At 41.2% G+C, this 21370-nt stretch overlaps 1 protein-coding gene across 4 annotated transcripts in view; it reads right to left on the reverse strand.

Moving 5' to 3' along the window:
- The window catches only part of col18a1a (collagen type XVIII alpha 1 chain a), a 62235-nt gene that overhangs the window by 12906 nt on the left and 27959 nt on the right, over nucleotides 1-21370 (reverse strand). The window contains exons 1-7 of one of the 4 annotated variants that reach the window (XM_047601081.1): nucleotides 19299-19766; nucleotides 10985-11526; nucleotides 8575-8658; nucleotides 5451-5525; nucleotides 1434-1509; nucleotides 740-802; nucleotides 38-168 (exon numbers count right to left, since the gene is read on the reverse strand). In XM_047601081.1, coding sequence (XP_047457037.1) covers nucleotides 38-168; nucleotides 740-802; nucleotides 1434-1509; nucleotides 5451-5525; nucleotides 8575-8658; nucleotides 10985-11526; nucleotides 19299-19635 — 1308 coding nt within the window. In that variant the 5' untranslated portion in view covers nucleotides 19636-19766. The other 3 variants (XM_047601078.1, XM_047601082.1, XM_047601079.1) reach the window with 3 other exon arrangements.

The following is a 21370-nucleotide window of genomic DNA, read 5'->3' on the forward strand; positions in this document are numbered from 1 at the left end:
GACAAAAAGTATAAATAAAATAAAAAAAGGTCCAAACCTTCTCTCCACGGGCTCCACCCCGTGAGCTGGAGCTGGATCCTGCATCTCCCTTCGGCCCAAAAGGACCCCTGTCTCCTTTCTCTCCTCTGTCCCCTCTGTCGCCCTTCTCTCCTTTACCCCCAGACGGCCCTGGAAACCACAACAAGTCATTAATATCACGACTAAAGCTTCCTCCTTGTGAAAAAGCTTTTAAAAATGATTAAGGATTCATCCATGACAATGAAGAGGACACTGCCTGCTCCCAGAAGAAGAGGAGAAGAAGGACTTTTTGTTTGATGCAGCGAGAATCCCAGTGCTTCTACTACAGTTGTGTAGAAGTCACCCACGACAAAAATTGTTCACATGCACAGTGAAATGTCCCCCGAAAGGACATGTTGAATATTTCAGTGAGAAAAAAGACACAACAGTGTGGGACAAACTAACGCCACACATTGTAGCATTAGTTTCCTTCACATATCTGCAACACCAGCCCTGCTGCTTATTCATCACCATATCATTTCTCATTTCTCTCAACACGTCCACCACTCATGGAACCTAAACCATCAGGTAGAAACATATATGCATCTGTTCCTTGGTTGTATGCATTTGAAATCCATGTGAGGTCCCGTATAAGGAGTTCACATGAGGCGAGCAGAACGTCAGAAAAGTGAAAAGTGAAAACTTTGGATGCTTTGTCCGTGTTTAACTTCCCTCGACCCACCTGCTGACCCAAGAAGACCGGGTCTGGACTCCACAGAAAATGAAATGTGCTGGGAGTCACTGGCTGAACACAACACAAAACACAAGTTAAGTCTGTGGAGGAGTAATGTTTTCATTCAGTCATCTACCAAGTAGCAGCGTTACAAGTGATCTTAGCCAGCTTGAAGCTGTTCAGACTGGACCCAAATCTGTTTTGTATCAGTTGTGATTCCACCAATAAAAATGCAACTAGACTGGACACACAAAATAAAAGAAAAACACATGAACAATATTCTGCAACATTCTCCTTGCACAAACAATTCGTGCTGCTTTGTTGCCATTTTTTGTTCTTATCTACACTGTTCACTTGGTATCTTTATATCTTCTGTATCTCTCTCTCTCTCTCTCTCAAATTAAAATCCTTGAATCCTTGAACAATGACAGAATCTGCAGCCTGCACATCGTGTTGTCCACTAGATGGAGACATTTGTCGGTGAATGTGTTTCTAACGGGTTGAACTGTGCATGTTTAGGGAATGAGAACTCACTGAGTCATAAAACACTTTACAAAGAGCAAAGTCAAGCGTCGGCATGTAAAAGCTTGACATCTATTGTGTGTCTTTGAAAGATATATAAACTGAAGAACGACTGCAGCATTTGACAAATACAAAACAGTAAGAAGAGCTTTCTTAAAAAAATAACTGTCGTGGGACTCACCTGTCTCTCTGGCGATGTTGACCTCATCCATCCTAGACACTGGAGGCTGTGGGATGGGCAGCGATGGAGGTTTGGTCTGCAGGAAACATCATTCAGCAGAAAGATATAATACGTATTTAAAAAGGGCAGTGGATGGCATTTACTAGAAGCTCACTCATGCACACACACACACACACACACTGAAGAGCTTTAAACACATAACTGCTGCGTGGGAAAAAGTTTTCCTTCTTAGTATTTATCCAAAACAATCCCGACTAAAATGACTCATTCACTCATTTTCAGCATTAACGTTTAGGACTGATGCTGTTTTCTAGCTGTTCTGAAACCCGATGAAGTAAACAAGTGTGTGTGGAGCCAGAGAAGCGGTCTGTTTCTGTTTTTGTTGCCCACCAAGAAATCACCGTTTAACTGTTAATCGCTGTCAGGCAGCTCAGGCCCAAATGATGTGAATCTTATTACAGGAAAACAGTTCCCAGTCTAACGGTTACAGAATGCCAGTACAGTGACTATATAGTAGAGCAGCATCAGTATTTGTGTTTGTGTGTGGTTTTGTTGCAGCTTCTCCAAGGATAATTCAGTTTTAAGGACAATTCTTGTAAATCATGAAAGCATTTAAGCCTCTGGGTGCAGCCTTTTGAACCAGTCACAGCTCTGGACATGAGTTGTGTTTGAGTAAATGCTGCATGATTCAATTTTCTTCTTTTATGGTTATTTCATTGATACAAGGGACACATTTATTCAAGTGAACCCAACAACCTGTTATTTTTTAACTGTGGTCCAACTTTGATTAGTCAAGAACAAAACCACTTAGAGTGGATCAGAAACTTCAGAGTCTTGACTTTCAAAACAGACCAAGACCAAAATGTCCATGAACAGCAGGCATTTACTTATTTATTATTTATTTACTTATTTATTTACTTATTTATTTATTGTACAGGCTGAGGTTAAGACAACAGAAATAACCACTGACCTATATATAATAAACAGGAGTGTCAGCTTCTCCCCCCATTACTTTTATATCTTCTGTAGGTTTTGTTTAATTTACACTGTATATTACTAAAATACAAGGTTAATTCAGTTTATTAGGCGTCTAATAAATGAGTGGAGAGGTTTTATGGACAAAGGAAGGACAGAGCAGGTCAGAGAGGAGCAACAGGAATAAGAGACGAGGTCACTCACGTTCCCAAAAACTGCCTGTTGGTAAAAAATGCTCCCCCTCACTAACCTATTCATCACCGTGACACACCTCGGATTATCACCTGTGGAATTCAAGCAGGAGTGTTGATAATTAACCAGTTTGTCCTCTGGGAATAAATTCCTCCCACTGTGTCGCACAGCGTGGACTAAGCTCAGAATCTGGCCAGAGCGTTACTGGCTGCTCTAAGTCTTCATGTATCTTAATGTGATGAAGAATCCCCGGCCTGTTCACTCCTATCCATCATGGCCGGGCTGATGGGTGGGAGCCTCACATCCTGAGAAGACAGTGTTGATGGATTTGAACCACGCAACCCCCATGAATCTAAGAGCAGGTATGCAGCTTCCTCTGCTGTGAACATATTCTTCCACCTCCTCAGCGGTGTGCCAGGTTTTATAGGCTCTACCTTCAGACGTATCACAGGGGAAATGTTTTGAAATTTGTACATTTTTGTGGTTGACCTGAGGAAGAAGGAACAACGGTGCAGAACCGAGATTTGACTTTCTTTCGTCTGTTGCTTTGCCAGAGAGGAATCAGACCCAGAAAACAAACAAACTATTAGAGCAGAAACAAAAGTCAAGCCACTTTCCCAGTGCTCCGTCTCATTAAGACCTAATTCCAAACAACGTGCAGGACAGACAATTTCCTGGAGAGTAAAAACAAGTTAAAGACTCAATCTGGGTCTTACTTTAAATGTTCAACCTTATCCATATTTATTCAAATTACTGTAAACAACAATGCATTTTTCAATGTCTCAAGGGAAACTATCGTTCTGTGGCCATTACTTTCAGTGTGGCCTGTGTTTTTTTGGATGTTGCTGTGGGCAACAGAACCCGATTAAGTCTGTCTACCCTGCAGTGCACCAAAGTTTAGGACAGAGTTGAGCTGGAGACTTTCTCTGAAGATAAACTGGTAAAAAGAACCAAGACCAACAGACTAAGAGCGGAGATGAGCGACTGTGTGTGTGTGTGTGTGTGTGTGTGTGTTTCATGTAACGCTACGTTTAGCCGGTGATGTCACAACACAGCTTCATGTTACTCAGATGTAGAGTTATTCAATTTATGTCCATTTTACATCGTTTTAGTCCAATAATAAAAGTAACCGCAGCAGATTTTAATTTCTAACCTCCACAAGGCTGTGTGCAATGCATCCTGGTACATGTAGGCAGTGCAGTTACAGCTGCGTTCAAGACAACTCAGAGAATTTAGCTGTGTTTGTTTATATAAAATTCACAGAACAAGTTATTGCTTGGATCAACTACAATGTAAAAAGTGAAAACAATGGTCTTGTTTAAAGAGGTTCAGGATCAAGATTCACTGCGAGGAAACATGCAAACATGACGTGTTCTAATAAGAAACTAAACTAAAGAGTAATTGAGATGAGATTTTTAAGTTTTAATGCCTCTGCTTTATCTAATAATATTAGTAAATCACTGCAAACACACTTGCTATGATTTCCATTCATTTATCTCCATGTAAAAGAAATAGGTGCTAATAACTTTAGATATGAATGTAAAACTGTTTTACTAGAGTAAATAACTACTGTTTGATAGAACAGTTGTGCTGCGGGAACATTTCCTCCTGGGCTTCATGCTGAAGGCGACACTTTAATACCCTCGGTGACACCTTTAAGGATTACTGACTAGCTCTGCCATCTATCACCAAGAATTCCAGGATGACAAAATGGAAAGTCTCACTTGTACAGCTCCCCCTCTCTGCCTTGTCTTTGCCCCAACTTGTCTTAATTGCACAGGTTAGACAATTGTGTGGAGTGTAAGTTATAACTCTGAGCGAACAGACTGTGAGATGGAAAAGAAATTGTCAGGTGGGCATTATGTGCCAGCTGTTGTGTTTTTACATTGCGCTACATATTGCATGATGCTAATAAATGGCTCCTGCACAGGTGGGAAAAGTCCCTCGTAAAAGCTGCATCAAGTAATTGGAGCAGCGGCGATGAAGAGACTTCCGACTACTGACCCTGCCCTCCTCATCTCCTTCTCCCACTTTCTTTCCAACTCTGTCACTTCCTGCGTTGCAGCTGATTGAGAAACCAGTCTGAATAACAAAGCCTTGAGGCAGGGGGCCTCTCACTTGGATCAGATCGAGTCCAAATTGACATCTGGTTTCTCTAACACTCTGCTATAATTGTGAGTGGGAGTGGATGAATGCGCAGTACATGGCTGTGGCTATCTGACAGAGGGAAGACGTGAATGAGTGTGAGTGAGACACAAAGATAAATGGCTTAGAGATAATGAAACAGACGGAGGGAGGCAGCGAAAGATTTACAGAACAAGGTAAATGCTCTACACTTTACACCCACGCCTTCCATGATGAATGGATGGATTAAAAATAAAATAAAGAGCTCAGAACAAGAACTTTCTATGACTTCCTATTTGATTCTGAAACAGAATCAGACAGTTGACAGTTTTTTCTTGAGGAGTGAGAGTTTGCTCACTTATGCTGAGACATCAGACAACAATACAGAGGGAAGGACAGCACCACATCTAACTCTGGGATGAATGTGTTTGGAGAAGCGCAGTCCGCTGTTAGTAATCCATGCAGATACGTCTGGCTTGTTTGAATCCTCTTACGTAACTGTGCTTCATTCACTCTTTTTATGTCTTTGAGCTACAGTTTCAGATTGATTTCCAGTTGGAGCTAACGATGTTTACAGTGCAATGTATCAAAATCCCAGGAGTAGTCTCATAGAGCAATAACAGGAATAACAGGAGTACCAACAGTCACATTATAAATTAAATAGCATTCATTTAGCAAAGGTTAAATCTTCACGATACAAGATGTGACACAAACGTTGTTCCATACCGTCCATCTGTTGCCTTTCACCACGTCTGGTTTGGAGGGTTGAGTTCCCTCGTAGCCACTTCCTTCCCCTGAAGCCTGAGGAGACCAATCATACAGTTTACATTTCATTTGATACGAGATGTTCCACCTGACTCAGCACTTCAAAACACAGCTGATTCTCTTTTAACTGCGTTACTCTTAGTGTGTCATAACGTGTGCATATTACATGCTGCACCACTTAGTTTGGACAATTATTTGGCCACAGACAAGTCGCTGGTGGACTTACTAATATAAAGGATACTGAGGATTCCAAGCTACTGATATGGGTTTGATGCCCAGTCAACATAAAGGTCTTTACCGACTTCCCCTTAGGCTAAATACAGTATCTAGATTCAGTGTTCAGGGTAATTCAAACTCAGGTAGCCCACCACTTTAATGTACATTGATGAGATGCCTCAGTGAGAATGATATGATCCAGCTCTTACCCTCTCATCCCTTCCACAGGTTATTTCCCAGACAGAATGAGTTTCCTCCAGACTGGAAACTTATAAATAAATAAATACCATAAATGAGCCAGACTTTTGAACGGCTCTTTGAAAGGATCCAGGTTCCCTTTAAAGAGCTGCCCTATTTTCTACAGAGATCCACAGGAGTCCTCACCTCTCTTGTAGGAGGCGGCCGTGTTGTTAGCGTCATGTGATCAGTGACTAGTCGACATGATGCTTAAAGCGTCGTGGTGCAGTAGTGAAGTCGACTAGTCTGTAAAACCTCTAGTGCATATAAACCTGTATGGAATCTCTTCTCTGTGTGAAAGTATTTGTGACCATATTTAGGTGCCTGTTGTTTATGCAGCCTCCTCGCCTGGTTCCGTGTTCACTTTAACCTCAACAACCCTTTTACTCGGTTAAGTTAAATGTGCATATATCTACAGTAAGCAGGTCTCATACAGTAAACCCATGCACCTTTCCGATTGCGTAGCGTTTCATTTTGTGTGTTGTCTGAACAGGAAAACAACTGTTAGGTGATCATTTGAGATCAAAGTCACATCCTGAAACTGGAAACCTGTGATTCCCCCATCCATTTCAAACGACATCTGAAGATTTGATGACACCGAGCGCAGAGCTTTAAACTTCACTCTGTCAGTGAGGACCTGTGTTGTCTGAGAGAGCAGAACAGTTGTGAATGTTTTCCTAAATAACAGATGAAGCTGCTGGTGGGCTGCAGCGAGGCACCTGTTTGTGTGCGGGTGGTCAGACGCTGCGCTCTCATTCATTATGTTACACATTTACTAGTTATTAGTAGTAGTAGTTGGAAGCTGTGTAATACTGAACTAAAGTCTCAAGTGGTAATTGTTGAGTTTCCCTCTATAATATTACAATTTCCTACTATGTAAATGCCCTGAGGTGACTTGTGTTTTTCTCAATAAAAAACTAAATAAAATAAAATCTAGTGTTGTCTAATCTATAATTTAACTATTTGAAAACTTTTAGCCGCTTCAGTAAATTGAATTCAAATGCAGGAACCTTCAGAGGCCTGACCTCCTCTGGTAATGTTGCTCTCGTCCAGTTTCCTGTCTATAAAATAAAGATCCTCAGACCAAGTTTACCACCACATTCATTATATTTTAAATGATATATTCTGCTCCTGTTTTCAGACAATAGTTTTCTCATTGCAGGTTGATGACAGTCAGCTCAAAGGTTGTGTCGGCTGTTCTTGTCACCAGTTGCCATTTAGATCAACCAGCTGATGAAACATTCAGAAAAAACAAACAGAACTGCTAAGTCTGGTATGTTAAGGTCAGACTGATGCTACAGTCTGTTGGGTCAGTGTAAAACAATTATTTATTTGTTTGTTAGCCTGTAACAAAAAAGAATGACATGGATTTTAAACGTCCATTATCCCGATGAGAGCCGGGCTGAAGTCGACCCAGACTCTTATGAGTCCATGTGATGGAGCCAGATCAAGGCTCATCAGTTCTGCCAGATGGGTAATGAAGCATTATCGTACCAGAAGCTTCAAATTATCGTATTTTGAGGAAAATTATTTTACACACCCAATTTAATGTTGCTCAGGACCATTTACTGCTTCAGTAAAACATGACCACAGACCACACAGTAGAGCTTATGATGCAGTTTTACCTTTAAATAAACAGAGCTGTATGAAGGGGTCACATTATCATACATCTATCTAGAGTACGACACAGACGTCGTAACCTATGTACGTAGCCTACCTAGCCATTTATACGTGTGCGTTCGTCAGTCTGGCTCAAAAATGACACAGCGCTGTGTCTCTTTTACCAGTCGGGTTCATTGTTTTTCTACTTCCTGCTTCACTTTCAACAATGGTGAAATTTCACCGAAGATGAATCATGGAAATGTTTGTATCTGAACCTCCTCACTTAACCTTTCCTCCACGTGTTCCATCTTTATTGATCCAAAACCATCAATCTGAAAATTGAGGAGATGGAGAAGAAGCTGGAAATACTAAAGATTAAACATGCTACCACCAACTTAACACATTTCTGGGGAGGTGTACGTCAGCCACAGCGTTAGGGTCTGTGTCAGCATCAAATTAATGTAAAAGTCAGTCATGGATGTATTAAGAGGAGGAGGGTATGACCTCCACTCAGCCACACAACCTGTTGTTCCCCAGTGGTCACCTTGGACATGTCCAACTGGAGACAGGGTCAATTTGTAATCTGTCCATTGGGATTTTTGTGTCCATGGTCTGTTCATATTTGTAAAACCACCGTAACAATATAAAGAGTTTTGGTTGTGTGTGAAGATGTGGGTTTCCTTCCAGAGGAAACTGATGTGAAGGTGAGAGGGTCCAAACTTTGAGTCTGTTTTCAAGTATGAACACATCTACAGATACAACAGGGCACATGGAAAGAGCTTATTTAACGCTCACACTACAGCAGATAAATACAAAGTTTAATCCTAACACTTTTATTCTTAAATTATTGGTTCTGCAAAGACTTGCAGGCCAAAGCTGCTGCAATTGGACAATGTCTGTTTAGAGAAGAGTCTGCACACAGCCAACAATGAGATGGAAATATGTTCACAGTCTCGTCATAAAATGCCTGTTTGTCGTTCTGGTGTAACGTATTCAGTTCATCTTCAAAATGTAATGATGTGTCACTCACCATGTCTGAGTCATCTTCATCCTCCTCACAGTGCCTCTCAGCAGCGCGGGGGTCTCCCACCACCCTCAGGTCACCAATCACACCCTGTAGCAGAACAAGTACACAGTGTTTTGATGTTCAATGACACATATAATCATGTCGCACCAGTGCTTGTTCTCTCACACACACACTAGAGGTGAAACATAAATATATGGATGCTTATCTCTGCTGCTCTTGCTGCTAGGGCTGAGCGGAAGTCCCACTTTCCACAGAATCAAAGGAGCTATTGATGTCTCAGTTTTAGCCTGTGAAGTGCCGCTATCTCTGCCTCAGACATGATCTGATACATGTTCCCACACAGGAAACCCACAGACAACATGAAAACCGCTATCAAAGGGCCACTAGCTGTGTGTGTAGAGGAGGTCTCTCTGCTGCTGTTTTGAAACTGATTCTTCAGGACACGTTTATGTCCTGAGAAAAATTAATATAAATGGATTTATTTATTTTTTTTTGAAGATAAATCGCCCTCTAACATTTTAACCATGACTTTTAATGGTTACATTTAAGTTGCACAACTCAACACGTTGTGGTCTTTCTTTTCTTAAAATGCTTCAGCTCTTCTCAATAAATCTGCTCATGAGAGTCTCACTGCAGCATGGCTCCAATACTGACGGATAATTGGAAAATTGGTTTTCCGATGGCTGAACCTCAAAATTTCATAATTTAAATATTTACATTTTTAAAGAAGCCTGCCAAGTCTCAATTTGATTAGGGAGATTAAAATCACAAGACCTCATCAGCTAGGTTCAACTAAAAGCACATGACCAACGAGCATGGAGTGAAAAAACATTGTTAGAATTCCCCAGTTAATCAAGCGATTGGAAAAAAACGCAACAACAACAACAACAACAACAACAACAAAAAAAAACACAACAAAACAACATATTTTTTCTATTGAACCACAATGAAATAATTTACATGGCTATCTATCTATCTATCTATCTATCTATCTATCTATCTATCTATCTATCTATCTATCTATCTATCTATCTATCTATCTATCTATCTATCTTTTAGTAAAGTAAAAGTCATGGTTGAGTTATAAAACAAATATCCAAATCTGAGCATCAACAAATCCACAGACAGAACAAAAAGGTCAGCCTGTAGGAGTTACAGAGTTCCAAAGCAGAGAGTGGAGTATCGGTCTTATAGGAACCCACGTTAAGCTGCACACTCCACAGAGTTTGACTTTACGTAAGAGTGGGCAGAAAAAAAAGCCATTACTTAAAAATAAAAACAGGAAAAATGTTTTATATTTCCCAAAAGGCATGTGGGATAGCCCCCAAATGGAGAATGTGCTCTGGTTAGATGTGACTAAAACTGAACTTTTTGTCCAACAATGAAAATGCTACGTCTAGCACAAACCCAACACATCTTATCTCTTCAATGACACCATGAGTTTCAGCAGCAGGGACTGAGAACTGGTCCGAATACGAGGACACGAGGAAAACTGCTAAAGTCTGCCAGTGATTTGAAACTGGGACAGAGGTTCATCTTCCAGCAGGACAATGACCCTAAGCTCACGGCTAAAGCAACACTCGACTGGTTTGAAGGGGAACATTTGCCTTAAGGAATGGACAATGAGCTCTGTGTATAGCTCATGGAGCTATAATTGAAAAAGGAGGCTCCACATAGCACTGACTTGGGGATGAACAGTTATGCATATTGAAGTTTTCTGTTATGTGCTCCAGGTTGGAATTAAAATGGTTTGTTTGAAGGTTTGCATCATTTCATTTGCATCAAAACACAAAAAATGCCAAGAAGGCACTGTATATAGCCATTAATAAATTAGCTTTTCGCATAGCTTGAATCTATGACACCTTGTTTTTTGCCCTTTCACTTTTTTAAATTTTAATTTGTGATTTGATTTGACATAATTTAAATAAGTCAAAAATATACAAAATTGACTTTGCTTCAGTTTGAATGGGAAAATTAGCTTTAGAGACTGAAAACTGTTTTAGCACCAGGCTGTAAACACTTCTGCTGAAAGCCTACAGGAAAGGACCAGTTTTGGATTTAGCCCCAGTAACCATTAGACAAATTTTATCTAAATGTGCTGACTTCATTTGGGTGCTTTCCTGCATGCAGGCAATCATGGATGAACTACTTTTACCCTTAAACTGCTAAACCAGTGGAGTTAATTACATCGGAACTGTGTGGTCGTCCACTTGCAGACTCCAGAAGGTCAAAATATTAAAAGCACTCTTCCAAGGCGTCACACTGCATGAACCCTTTCTTTTGGTTAATGTTCCAGAAAGCCTCAGATTGTAAAAGACCTGTTTTACAAGAAATAGTGGAGAATCAAGACAGACTTCCTCAGTAAATACAGTGTAACAGTTTGGTGCAGAACAGTAAAAGGCTCTATACACACCAGGAACTTTTCAGGATCAGCCCCTCCAGCTTGGCCGACAAAGACCCCAGCACCTCTCTGAAACTCCATGTCATCTGGCGACCTTTCGATGCGCATCTCCTGAGGGTCTGTGTCACAGTTGAGGTAGAACATCACCCTGTCGTCCATCACCGCGATGGAAAAACGGGTCCAGGTGTCTCTCATCGATGGCACAAGAAACCTGGCTGCCTCGTAGGACTGCTGGGAGTCAGGCTCTGTATAGTACAAGATGACATTCTGGTTGCTGCCCTGCACGGACGACAGTTTGACGCCCACGTACATGATCCGCTGTAAGGCATCTGTGACAGAGAAGATGACGCCGCCCTTGGCAGAGGTTGGTTTCAGGTTGAAAATGAGGGCAAAGTTTCGGTAGAATGGGCTCGGCAGGTGGGCATGTGCCAGCTGGCCTGTGTTGGCGTCCGGGCCAAAGATGTAAGCCGGGGTGTTGTCTGGTCCATAGACTTGGGTGATTTCACTTGGAGGAGGATCTCCAATCAGTTGCAGGAGGGAAACTCCACTTTCTTCTACAGGGTGAGAGAAACAAGGTGTCAGGACATGATACGTAGGAAACAGTGGAGGTTAGAAGGGAGGGCATTAAGGCCGAATACAGTGTTAGACCAGGAGCTATTAGACAGTTGGTGGGTGACCAAATGTGAATCTTTCTGATGGATGCAGGTGCAACTGCTGCTACTTGCAAAAGATTGCTGAATGCTGAGATGGTTGTGTTTCTCTTTGTAACGTGATGTACAAAACATTAATAACTGCTTCCACCAAAATATGGGCTTTTTATGAGCTTGGGAAAGCACCCCTTCTCATGGGACCACAAACAAACAAGACCAAAATATGGAGAAGGAAATATGTTATATCGACCCCAAACATCTACAAAAAAGGCAAAGCATGTGGCATATGACTTCACTGATTTCACATGATATTACGAGTTGCTGACATTGCTGACAACTTCTACTTGGGGGTGGCTGTGGTCCAACAGGTAGAGCAGGTTGATCACCAGTACATGGAGCACACATCAAAGTGTCCTTGAACAAGACACTGAACTCCATGTCACTCCCAGTGCACTGCTGTATGATTGTGTTTGGAGCATGTGAACAAGTGGGTAGATGCATCATTGTGACTGTAAAGGATTGATTTGAGGACCAGAAGGTAGAAGGCGCTATATTAATACATGACCATTCTACATTCTACACTGAAGGGAGAACTTGTTAAATATGAGTCTGTGTGTGTCTATATTTTGACAAATTAGAGCTTGATCCACGGCTGCAGACTAGCGAACAGACAGTTGTCTATGCATTCCTGAAGAGAAAAGATAAATTCTTCCAACTATCGCCACATCTGGTAAATGTCACTGCTGGAGGGCACGCGGGGACCAACAACTGGGCCTCCAGCATATCTCTGCTCACTCTTCCGTCACCCTGGGTGACTCTGGCAATAATAATTTAAAAGAAAGTGTTTAAGAAATGCAAGGAACACAAAGAGCAGTGTGTGTTCATACACAGGCAGGGTGGACATTGGTTTGGTTTTTCCTCTTCCTCAAACGCTTTTCTTAGTGTTTAAGGAGTTTAAGGAGGAATCACAAAAATGACTGTTTTGGGAGAACATGTGATGTATTTTTCGGGCTTTGAAGAAATGCTTTGGTTCACCACCTGGGGACTAATGAACGAGCTCTATTGCTCAGTTCAAAGCCTCCCCACAGCCCCGAGTGCACAAGATCAGTGAGGTCAGCAGTTGGCTTTGTTGAGAGCTTAAACACACGAGGTGTTTGGCTGAACCCACGGCCCTGCTTTCTGCTGTACAACCATAAACATCAGGCGGAATATTCTGCACGCTGCTTGAGGACTATAGATGCTTTCATATCGGTCTGAGCATACAGAGAACCCAGTCAGGCTGTGAAACGACATCAATAAAATACATTCCAGCATGGAGTTCCCGTCTGCTCCAATCAGATCAAACATTTCTAAGGGGGATTCATCAGTAAGTGGATTATGCAGCTATGCACTAATTAAATCATATTCATGTCAGGTCAAATTTCAAACCAAAAATATCAAATCTGGGAAACTAAGCAACTTCTTTTTGCATTGTATTACTTGACTGCGCTCATTATCATACAGCATATTAAATCTATCAGTGATGTTAAAGTTGTTTAGAGTCCACATTCATGTAGGACATGCATCTAAAATCACTGGATCCAACCTTTATTAACCTTTCTGAAGCAGCACCTGAGCACAAAGCAGGAATTTCATACCTACATGGAATACATGAAATGACACAATGACTCTGGGCTGCAGCATGAATGAAAGTTATAGATAAACGGTTGTTTGCACCAGGTGACCAGATATTACCTCTAATTCTGAAGTCAGAATGGGAGAGCTCAAGGGTTCCGTCAGCGGACCTGTGCAAACCTGCCTGAACCAGGTTTTTCTTTTATGTAAATCTCTGCTGAAGTAGTAGTAGTAGTAGTTGTATTAAAATCCATCATGTGTGACAGCAAACCATTATAATTTGGATGTGGAAGCTGGTCTGAGCTGTCCTTAAACAAGAAATACTCCAAAACTGAGCAACGTTTTTAGTAAATAAAGCCATAGAGGATGATTTTTCTCTGAATGACAATGTCTGTATGCCTGTATCTAACGGTGTCTACACTGGCTGAAGTGCACTTCTTTGCAAGAAAAAGCAGAACTCATCATAAAAATGATTTGATTTGTGTGCCCATTAAACTTTAAGGTCTGTAATAAATTGTCTGGAATGTGAGGCGCATCTCTCAAACCGATTAACATTCCTCTACAGAGCTACGATGGATTCAGCTTTACTGTCCTCTATCTCCACAAACACTCGTGCAATTCAAACATCTGATCTTCTAATGCCTTTACCAAATAAACAGCAGCCACCCTTGTTGGAATGTGCATTCATACCAGCTCTCTAAACCCTTCATTAGTGAAACATCTCACCTATTACTCATCGCTCACACAGACCAGATGTGCTCGCCTTTGAGCGATGTGTAGAAGTCACCCCCACATAAAAGAAAGGAAACCAGACACTTATTATACACATCTAAAAAAAACAAAGTGTACTGGTGTAGATGTGCTAGATGACAATCTGGGGCTTTAAATGTAAATAGACGATTTAATTAGCAGATCCAAAGCTGACACAAAAGGTTTGACCTGTCTTAGACTTCCAAGAGAATCATTTTATTGAATCTGGTTCAAGGTGCCTGTATTGTCAGCAAAGGGCCAGACTGTCATTCCCTGTCAGAGATCAAAAACGTTTGGGCACAAAAAAGGTTTACCATTAGCATTTTAAGGGCAATATCAATTCAGGTTTTCCAAATAGCCTTTGTTAAACACTGACAGCTTCAAGGTCAGTTGGGCATAGAAAAAGACTTAATGAATGGAACCATGCTGGATTTATGGTGCTACTTTGTCTTGTCAAGAAGGGCCAGGACAGCTCTTTTTCATTTCCCAACATTCCAGGATGGGGTACCAGACTTCGCGGTACCCTGTTGATAAAGCTGATTATATACAGTATGAAACTGTTTACACAGCTTTGGGAAGAACGGGTTCATGTAAGATCCACTGGAAAACACTTGAACATCTTGACAGACAGAAAACTTTGCTGTTTCACCCGACTACACTCTATCACCAGTTAAAACATCCCTTGAGGCCTGCTGACAAGGCCAATAATCTCTCCCCCTTCTTTGCAAAAAGCTGCTCGGTGGTCTGACCCTGAGCTTAAAGTGTCAGGGTTCAACTGAAAACATGGACATCACAATAACAGTCCCATGAGTGTGTACAGAAATGTCACAATACTCATGCATTTGCAGCATAAACCATGTTTGTAGTGTTTATCAGACAACTGATTTAAAAGCGGAGCTTATTCAGTGAGGCCCATTTCATCACTGTATGATCTTTCATGCTCCAATGAATGTCTGCCTGCTATCAAGGCTCAATTGATTTGTTTGCTCACAATGTTACATCAAGTACTGGATGGTTTCCATCTTAAATACAGAATGTAAATGATTCTTTTATAGGATCTTTTGCTTAAGGGAATGTAAGAACTGACAGTGACAGGTACACTATATTGTGCACAATGCAGCACTTTATAATAACCATAGTTTCTGTCAGCGTAAAATCTATGGTGACATATATATGTGAAAATATTAGGAGTCTATAGATAAAGGGGTTGTGCTTAACTGTGCCATTAAACTAAACACAAACTGAATACATTTTATTCTTTCTCTGTAAAATGTATTCTGTGAACCACTGGTACAAATTTGTAGTTTCTTTAACATAAGAAGTCTAAAAAAGCAAAAAGCACATAACAGTCTAGGAAGGACACTTGTTGACTTAAGTCTCTTAAAGCCCATGAAGGGAATTGGGTCTAGCACAAGCTTTGCACTGTTTTAGGAAGGACTCCAATTGTTGTGTTTCTGGTAAGAAGTAAAACTGGTAATGGAAACACCTACATTTTGAAAAACCTCTCAAATATCTAAAGCTAAAACACTTTTTTTTAGACGTAACGATATAACAGTTCCGCATTTCCCCAGGTCATGTGACCAGTTCATATGAAGTTGCGTGAGAAGAATTTAAGAGAATTATGGGATATCACGAGACGAGACTTTACGAGAGTCACAGCTCATTTGCAGAACACCAGTGGAAACGTGTGCAAAGTGCATTTAGTGCTCTTTTATTTCTTTTCAATACTTTTCAAGTTATCTTGTAAGGAAAGAGTTTTTGAGGCAATACAGCCTTTTCCATACACTGCTACATTCTGTGTTATTTACAAAGTCACAGTGGAGATGTTTCTACATGGGTTTAGTGCACATCCAACCTGCTGAGACAGCACCTCTCTCCTTGATTTGCGGTTAAAAACCTCGGGCCATTATCCAGTCTGAATTGTTCAAGTGCTTCTGCTGTGTGTTTTGGAACACAGCCTCGACACTTCCAGTTTTGTCCTAGTGCAACAGAAACCAGAGGGGGCAATAGGATTCTGGCAGCAAACAAGTCAGACCACACTGTGCCCATAATTGGAACCCTCCCGAGAGCCAAGTCAAAATGACTCCCTGGGAAGCTGCACAGTAACGAACTGGAGCCAGCTTTGGGCCTCCCTGTCATGAGATCCAATATCAATCTTAGCTCAGTGAAAACATGGTGTTACAAATCACTGTCAGACTACCAAAAGGTTGTACAACCACCCAAAAAGAAACTAAATGTACCACCACAAAAGCATCACATACATGTGTTAAAAGGGAAGTATCCTATGTCTTCTCTGGGCCACATTTGTGGCTACTGACCAGATTTTACTTAGTTTAAATCCAACAGCCTAAACTGACAGAGAGTAATGGGGTCTCTCAGCGTACATAAATTGCAGTCGACCTCTAGACCCTGATATGAATGACTGCTCATCTTTCAACCAGATGACCGGTTACCATGGAAAAACATCATTAAAACGGGTATTGAGCCCTAACAATTCTGCTCCCCACCGTGAAAGGATTTCATCTGACTAATTTCTTACAAAGATTCCATGATACACACTTTGACATCTCTGTGCAATCTTCCAACAGTAATCTCCCACACCCTAAGACTCAGCTACATTCTAAGACTTTGGTATATAATCTGTATCTTTGTGTTTTTGGTCCCATGCTGATGGCCCTTTTAGACACAGATTTGACTGTAGACTTTATTGATCTGCAAGGCAAATTGCTCAGTGAAAGTCAGGGCCAGGGAGGTATTAGAAAGATCTATGTAGAGATCTATGTGACACATAGTCCTGGAAAATGAAACATCTTGTCCACTTTTGTCTGTCAGTGGAGAAAGCTGTCCGATAGATAGTGAGGCTGTAAAAAGAAACACTCTTGAACTGTCAGTGGTCCAAACTGAGATTGGGGACAGACAAAGAGAGCAGATTTTCTCTCTGACTTAAAGCTGACTGACACAAAACAGGGAATCCCGGCTGTTCTCTCATGAATCAACACTCACTATAAACAACTGACAACTTTATCCCATAATTTCTTTGTTGATCAAACTCCTTGAGACTGTTTATTGTAATTTGTATAACTGTGGTGAAATGTACAGTATGTAACTCTGCAGCTCTAAACACTTCTCTTCACTAGAGCCAAAAGCAAGTTTACTGTTCTATTAATCAACATACTCAATGCATCTTGTAATTACATTAAATTAAACCTAATCGGTTAAAGGTACTTTGATGGTCTTCACCTTTTGCCCTCCTAGTCCACCAGTTAGAAATGCTACGTCGTTTGTACAAATGTACATCTTACTGGAAACCACTGATGCAAACATGACTATGTTCCAACATGCATGACAAATACTGTGTCCATTCCTGAAAAGACAAATGCACATCATGCGGCCAGCCACTTGCTGTCAGCAGAGATATATTCTAATATTGATTTCATGCACAAACTGTTTGCAGAAGGATAAGATCGATCCAAAAGACCAGTGATTAATGGAAACCGTTGGCTCAGTTATGTTTTCCTCAGTCTTACATAAGAAAATGGAAAACTATTGTAAAACTATGTTAACAACATGGATTCAAACCAGCATACTGTATATACAGCATACTGAACGTACAAGCCCAGGTACTGAACAGCTGAACAAACCATTATCTGATAAACAGCTTAATAAGAAAAGAGTTGTGAGTTGAATTGATTATGTGTGTGTGCATGTATGTGTTATGACCATCACAAAATAAGTCACATGCGATCCAGAGGACAAGGGAAACACAAACATGCAATAGGTTAAACACTATGATGTGCTGGTACAATACATGTTAGCTGGGACTTCTGGGACACATTTAAAATTAAGCATGCTTATTCTTCTTCAAAATGCACATCCAACACAACCTGCACGAGGACCAATACCAGTGGTTAATCTCTGTAGCTCAGTGCTGGCAGGGAAACGAGCAAGTTATTTCGGGGGGTTCTGGGTATTTAGTGAAAACACCAGACAAACTGGGAGTAGGGATTTTCAAAACTGGTCCCAAATGAATCCAAAAATAAGATTAATTTGGGACCAGTGATTACCTTTCTGGTTACTAACTGACAAGCACTGATACCCATCCTCCTCCTCATCTGGCAGAGTGTGGCACTCCACAGGGAGGTGTCCCTCATCCAGTAGAGTCCAGCAACTGTCCCGCAAGACTTCGCAGAAGCTCCGGCAGGGTAACATTGGTTGCGGGACTGGAGAGCCGCACTTTGGTAACAAGAGAAGGCAGAAAAACCACTCCAAACTGTGGTGGCAGTGTGACCTTAACAGCCACGCCCACTCATTCAGTACTTCACGGATTTCCTCCACACCGCTATGGTTGAAGAAATTGGGTATGGCGACCTTTTCCCCAACCACGGGGGAGCAAAAAGGAAGAGCAGTATCTAGCACCAGGCATTGTGGGAACTCAACATCCTCTGTTGGTTTAACAACTTCTGTGTGTTTGTCAGTTGTCACCTGGTTACCTACAGGTGCGTGGTCAAACAAAGTTGTTCGACTGGGCTCTTGCTCACTTACTAAAGTTTGAGTAGCATTGTCAATATTACCTGTTATTGTGGTTGCTTCACCCTGCCTTGTTCCTAATGTTTGACTAGGCACTTGAGATTGAGCACTTGTGGGTATTAAGAAAGTGTGTGGTCTCTCAGAACCTGTTTGTGGTTGACTACCTGGTATTTGTGTTGTAGAAAGCGTCTGGCTGGCAAATGAAGCTTGACTAGTCTGCATCACTGGGTTTGGTAGATGTTCCTGTTTAGCAGTAAATTCAGCAGCTGGTAACTGAGAAACTGTCTCTTCGTGGATGTCTTGAGACAACTCAGTGTGTACAAATGTGTCGCTTACAGTTGAGGTGAATAAATCTCCTGGGTTTTCATGTGAATGCCTTGTGAAATTAAAGTCATTCCAACTATAGCTACTGTTTCTGTTACTTTTAGTTGTGTTGGGAGTTTCAAGAGAAGAATCTAAACCGTGCTCTGATTTTGTGCTACCAGGATTATGGCCCTCTTCTGCCGTATTACCATTAGTCCAAGCACTCTCTTGAAAATTCACTTTTATTTGATTTGCTTGGGTTACCTCACCACCTCCACTATCTAAGGCCCCAGGATCAGCAGATATTACGTCTCCTTGTTGTCTTTCAAATCCTGGTTTCCAGCTAGTTTCAGTTCCTGGTGAAAATCCTGATTCAGACCTGGCTCCAGTGTCTGACGATACATATGTTGATGTATTTCCTGTAAAACTCAAATGATTAGATTCTTTGGAAACCATATTCTTTAGTGAAGATGTCTCATTACCAGGTTGACTTGTGTGTGATGACATCCTTGCAGTGCTCTTTTCTAACGCGTGTTCATTCTCCAGTTTTGTCGTGGGCATTAGAGAGGTCAGCTGAGGAGTCTCAGTAGTCTGCACAAGACTTTGGATCCCGTGTCCTTCATCAATGATATCTGGCCCCTCCTTTTTAACAGTCTCTGATGGTGGTTCTCCACTACCTGCTGGACTTCCAGACCCCTCCTGGTCCACTGTTGGGGCCAAAGTAGTAGTACCAGTCCAGGACCAGAACCAAGCATCAGAGAAGACCACCCAATGAGTGAGCAAAAACAAAACTCCAAAGTGGATCCTCATCATAGCCATAATGTCAAGTCTGAACCACGTCCAGCCGCTCTGTCAGGCTCCCAGAGTGAACTGTGACATGTCCACACAGCCACTAATCTCCACGCACACTTTCCCCCAGCTCTGTCTCCACACTCCACCACGCACAGAAGAGAAGTGAAGAGGAGTGCCCCATTCAAAATAGTGAAGGGGGGAGCAGGAGGAGGCTGTCCAAGGCATTGGCTGCCCTGGCAATATTTATTCTCCTAACTCCTCCTTCTCCTTTTGTTGCAGCGGTGAAAAGCAATCTCTCCTGCTGACTGGTACCTTAGAATTACAGCAGTCTTGCTTTTCAGTGTAAAATACTGAGACTTTCGGTGTTTAACAGAGAGGGTGAATTTACTGCCCAACATGATAGTAAGAAAACTGTAGTTATAGGCCTGAGAATCTGCAATGGATGAATTTAGATTTTATTAAACAAAACTAAAGAGTTGAACTATAAAAAAAACGGTGTTACGTGAATTAAATAATTGCAAACATTTACTGAACAAATTACTGATATAATGAAATTCTGGCATATTTACATTTATTCCAACATTCCTACTTTATAACAACAACTCAAAACAATATGAAAGGCAAAAAATTAAAAACTAAAGAAATTCAATACACTTAAACAGTGAAATCTACAGTTTACGTTTAAGTTTTTTATTATTTTTTTCCACATGCTTGGATGTGAAGCAAAACAAACAAGCAAACAATTGTTGTTCAATCTAGTTTAAGCTCCTGTTTTTGGTCTGTGGTTACAAGAAATCCAGGCCTCACTTACATGCCCAGACTGGTTTCTCATACTGCCTATGGGGTCAGCTGACAGAGACCCTCAACAGCTACTAATGGGAGTTCAGTGATGAAAGGAAAGGATGTTTTTCTTATAGAACTAGGATTTAAAATAGAGTCAGATATTTTGTGGTTGTAACCTCATTTGTTGATAGAAAGAAACTCTCCAAGATTCATACGCAGAGATGCAGAGACGTCTACCACTAGTTTATGCTGTGACTCTGTACAGTGGAGTGGGGTGACTCGTAATCCAACTGACCTGATTCTGCAAGATTATGTTTGACCGGCCTAAGGAAGTGGGTGGGTGGATTGATACAGCCTTCGTCAACACTTATAGCTAATGCATGAAGTGAAAAGTACAGAATCTAGGCTAATGTGTTAACTCTATTAAATAAAGTAATATACTGCAGCTCAGATCATCTCAAACTTCTGCACTTTCTGCCAGGAAGGAAATTTCAGTCAAAGTCAGTCACATGAAGCTGTTTTCTTTTGGGCATAAATCACTTAGGAACTTGTGATTACATTAAGCTGGTGTTTGTCTGATGTGTTCCTTTCACCAAATAAATAGATAAAAAGACCTTTGCCAGTGAAAATGTTGTTAACAAAGCTAATTCACCATGGAAGATCTGTGGTTTGATGTCCTTTGGTGGCCACCACAAAATATGAGAATATTTCAGGAAGAATAAAAAGTCGACTGGTAGGATTGAACTGATACCGATCGACTGCTAATATTATAAACCAGCCATATTTTCTGTGCTCAGTCCAACTCAGTGATCTTTGGTCAGTCTCTAAGCGTAAATATACACAGTGGTTAGCGTGGGGGGAGAGAGGGTGCGTGCCTTATAAACTTTAGGATAACTAACTCTGTCTTGTGATGTATAATGATTACCCCCTCTCAGGCACTCTGCTGGAACACCTGCAACATGAAACCAGATGACTTTAA

This window comes from Mugil cephalus, chromosome 12 (assembly GCF_022458985.1).
Source record: "Mugil cephalus isolate CIBA_MC_2020 chromosome 12, CIBA_Mcephalus_1.1, whole genome shotgun sequence".
In the NCBI taxonomy this organism is placed as follows: Eukaryota; Metazoa; Chordata; class Actinopteri; order Mugiliformes; family Mugilidae; genus Mugil; species Mugil cephalus.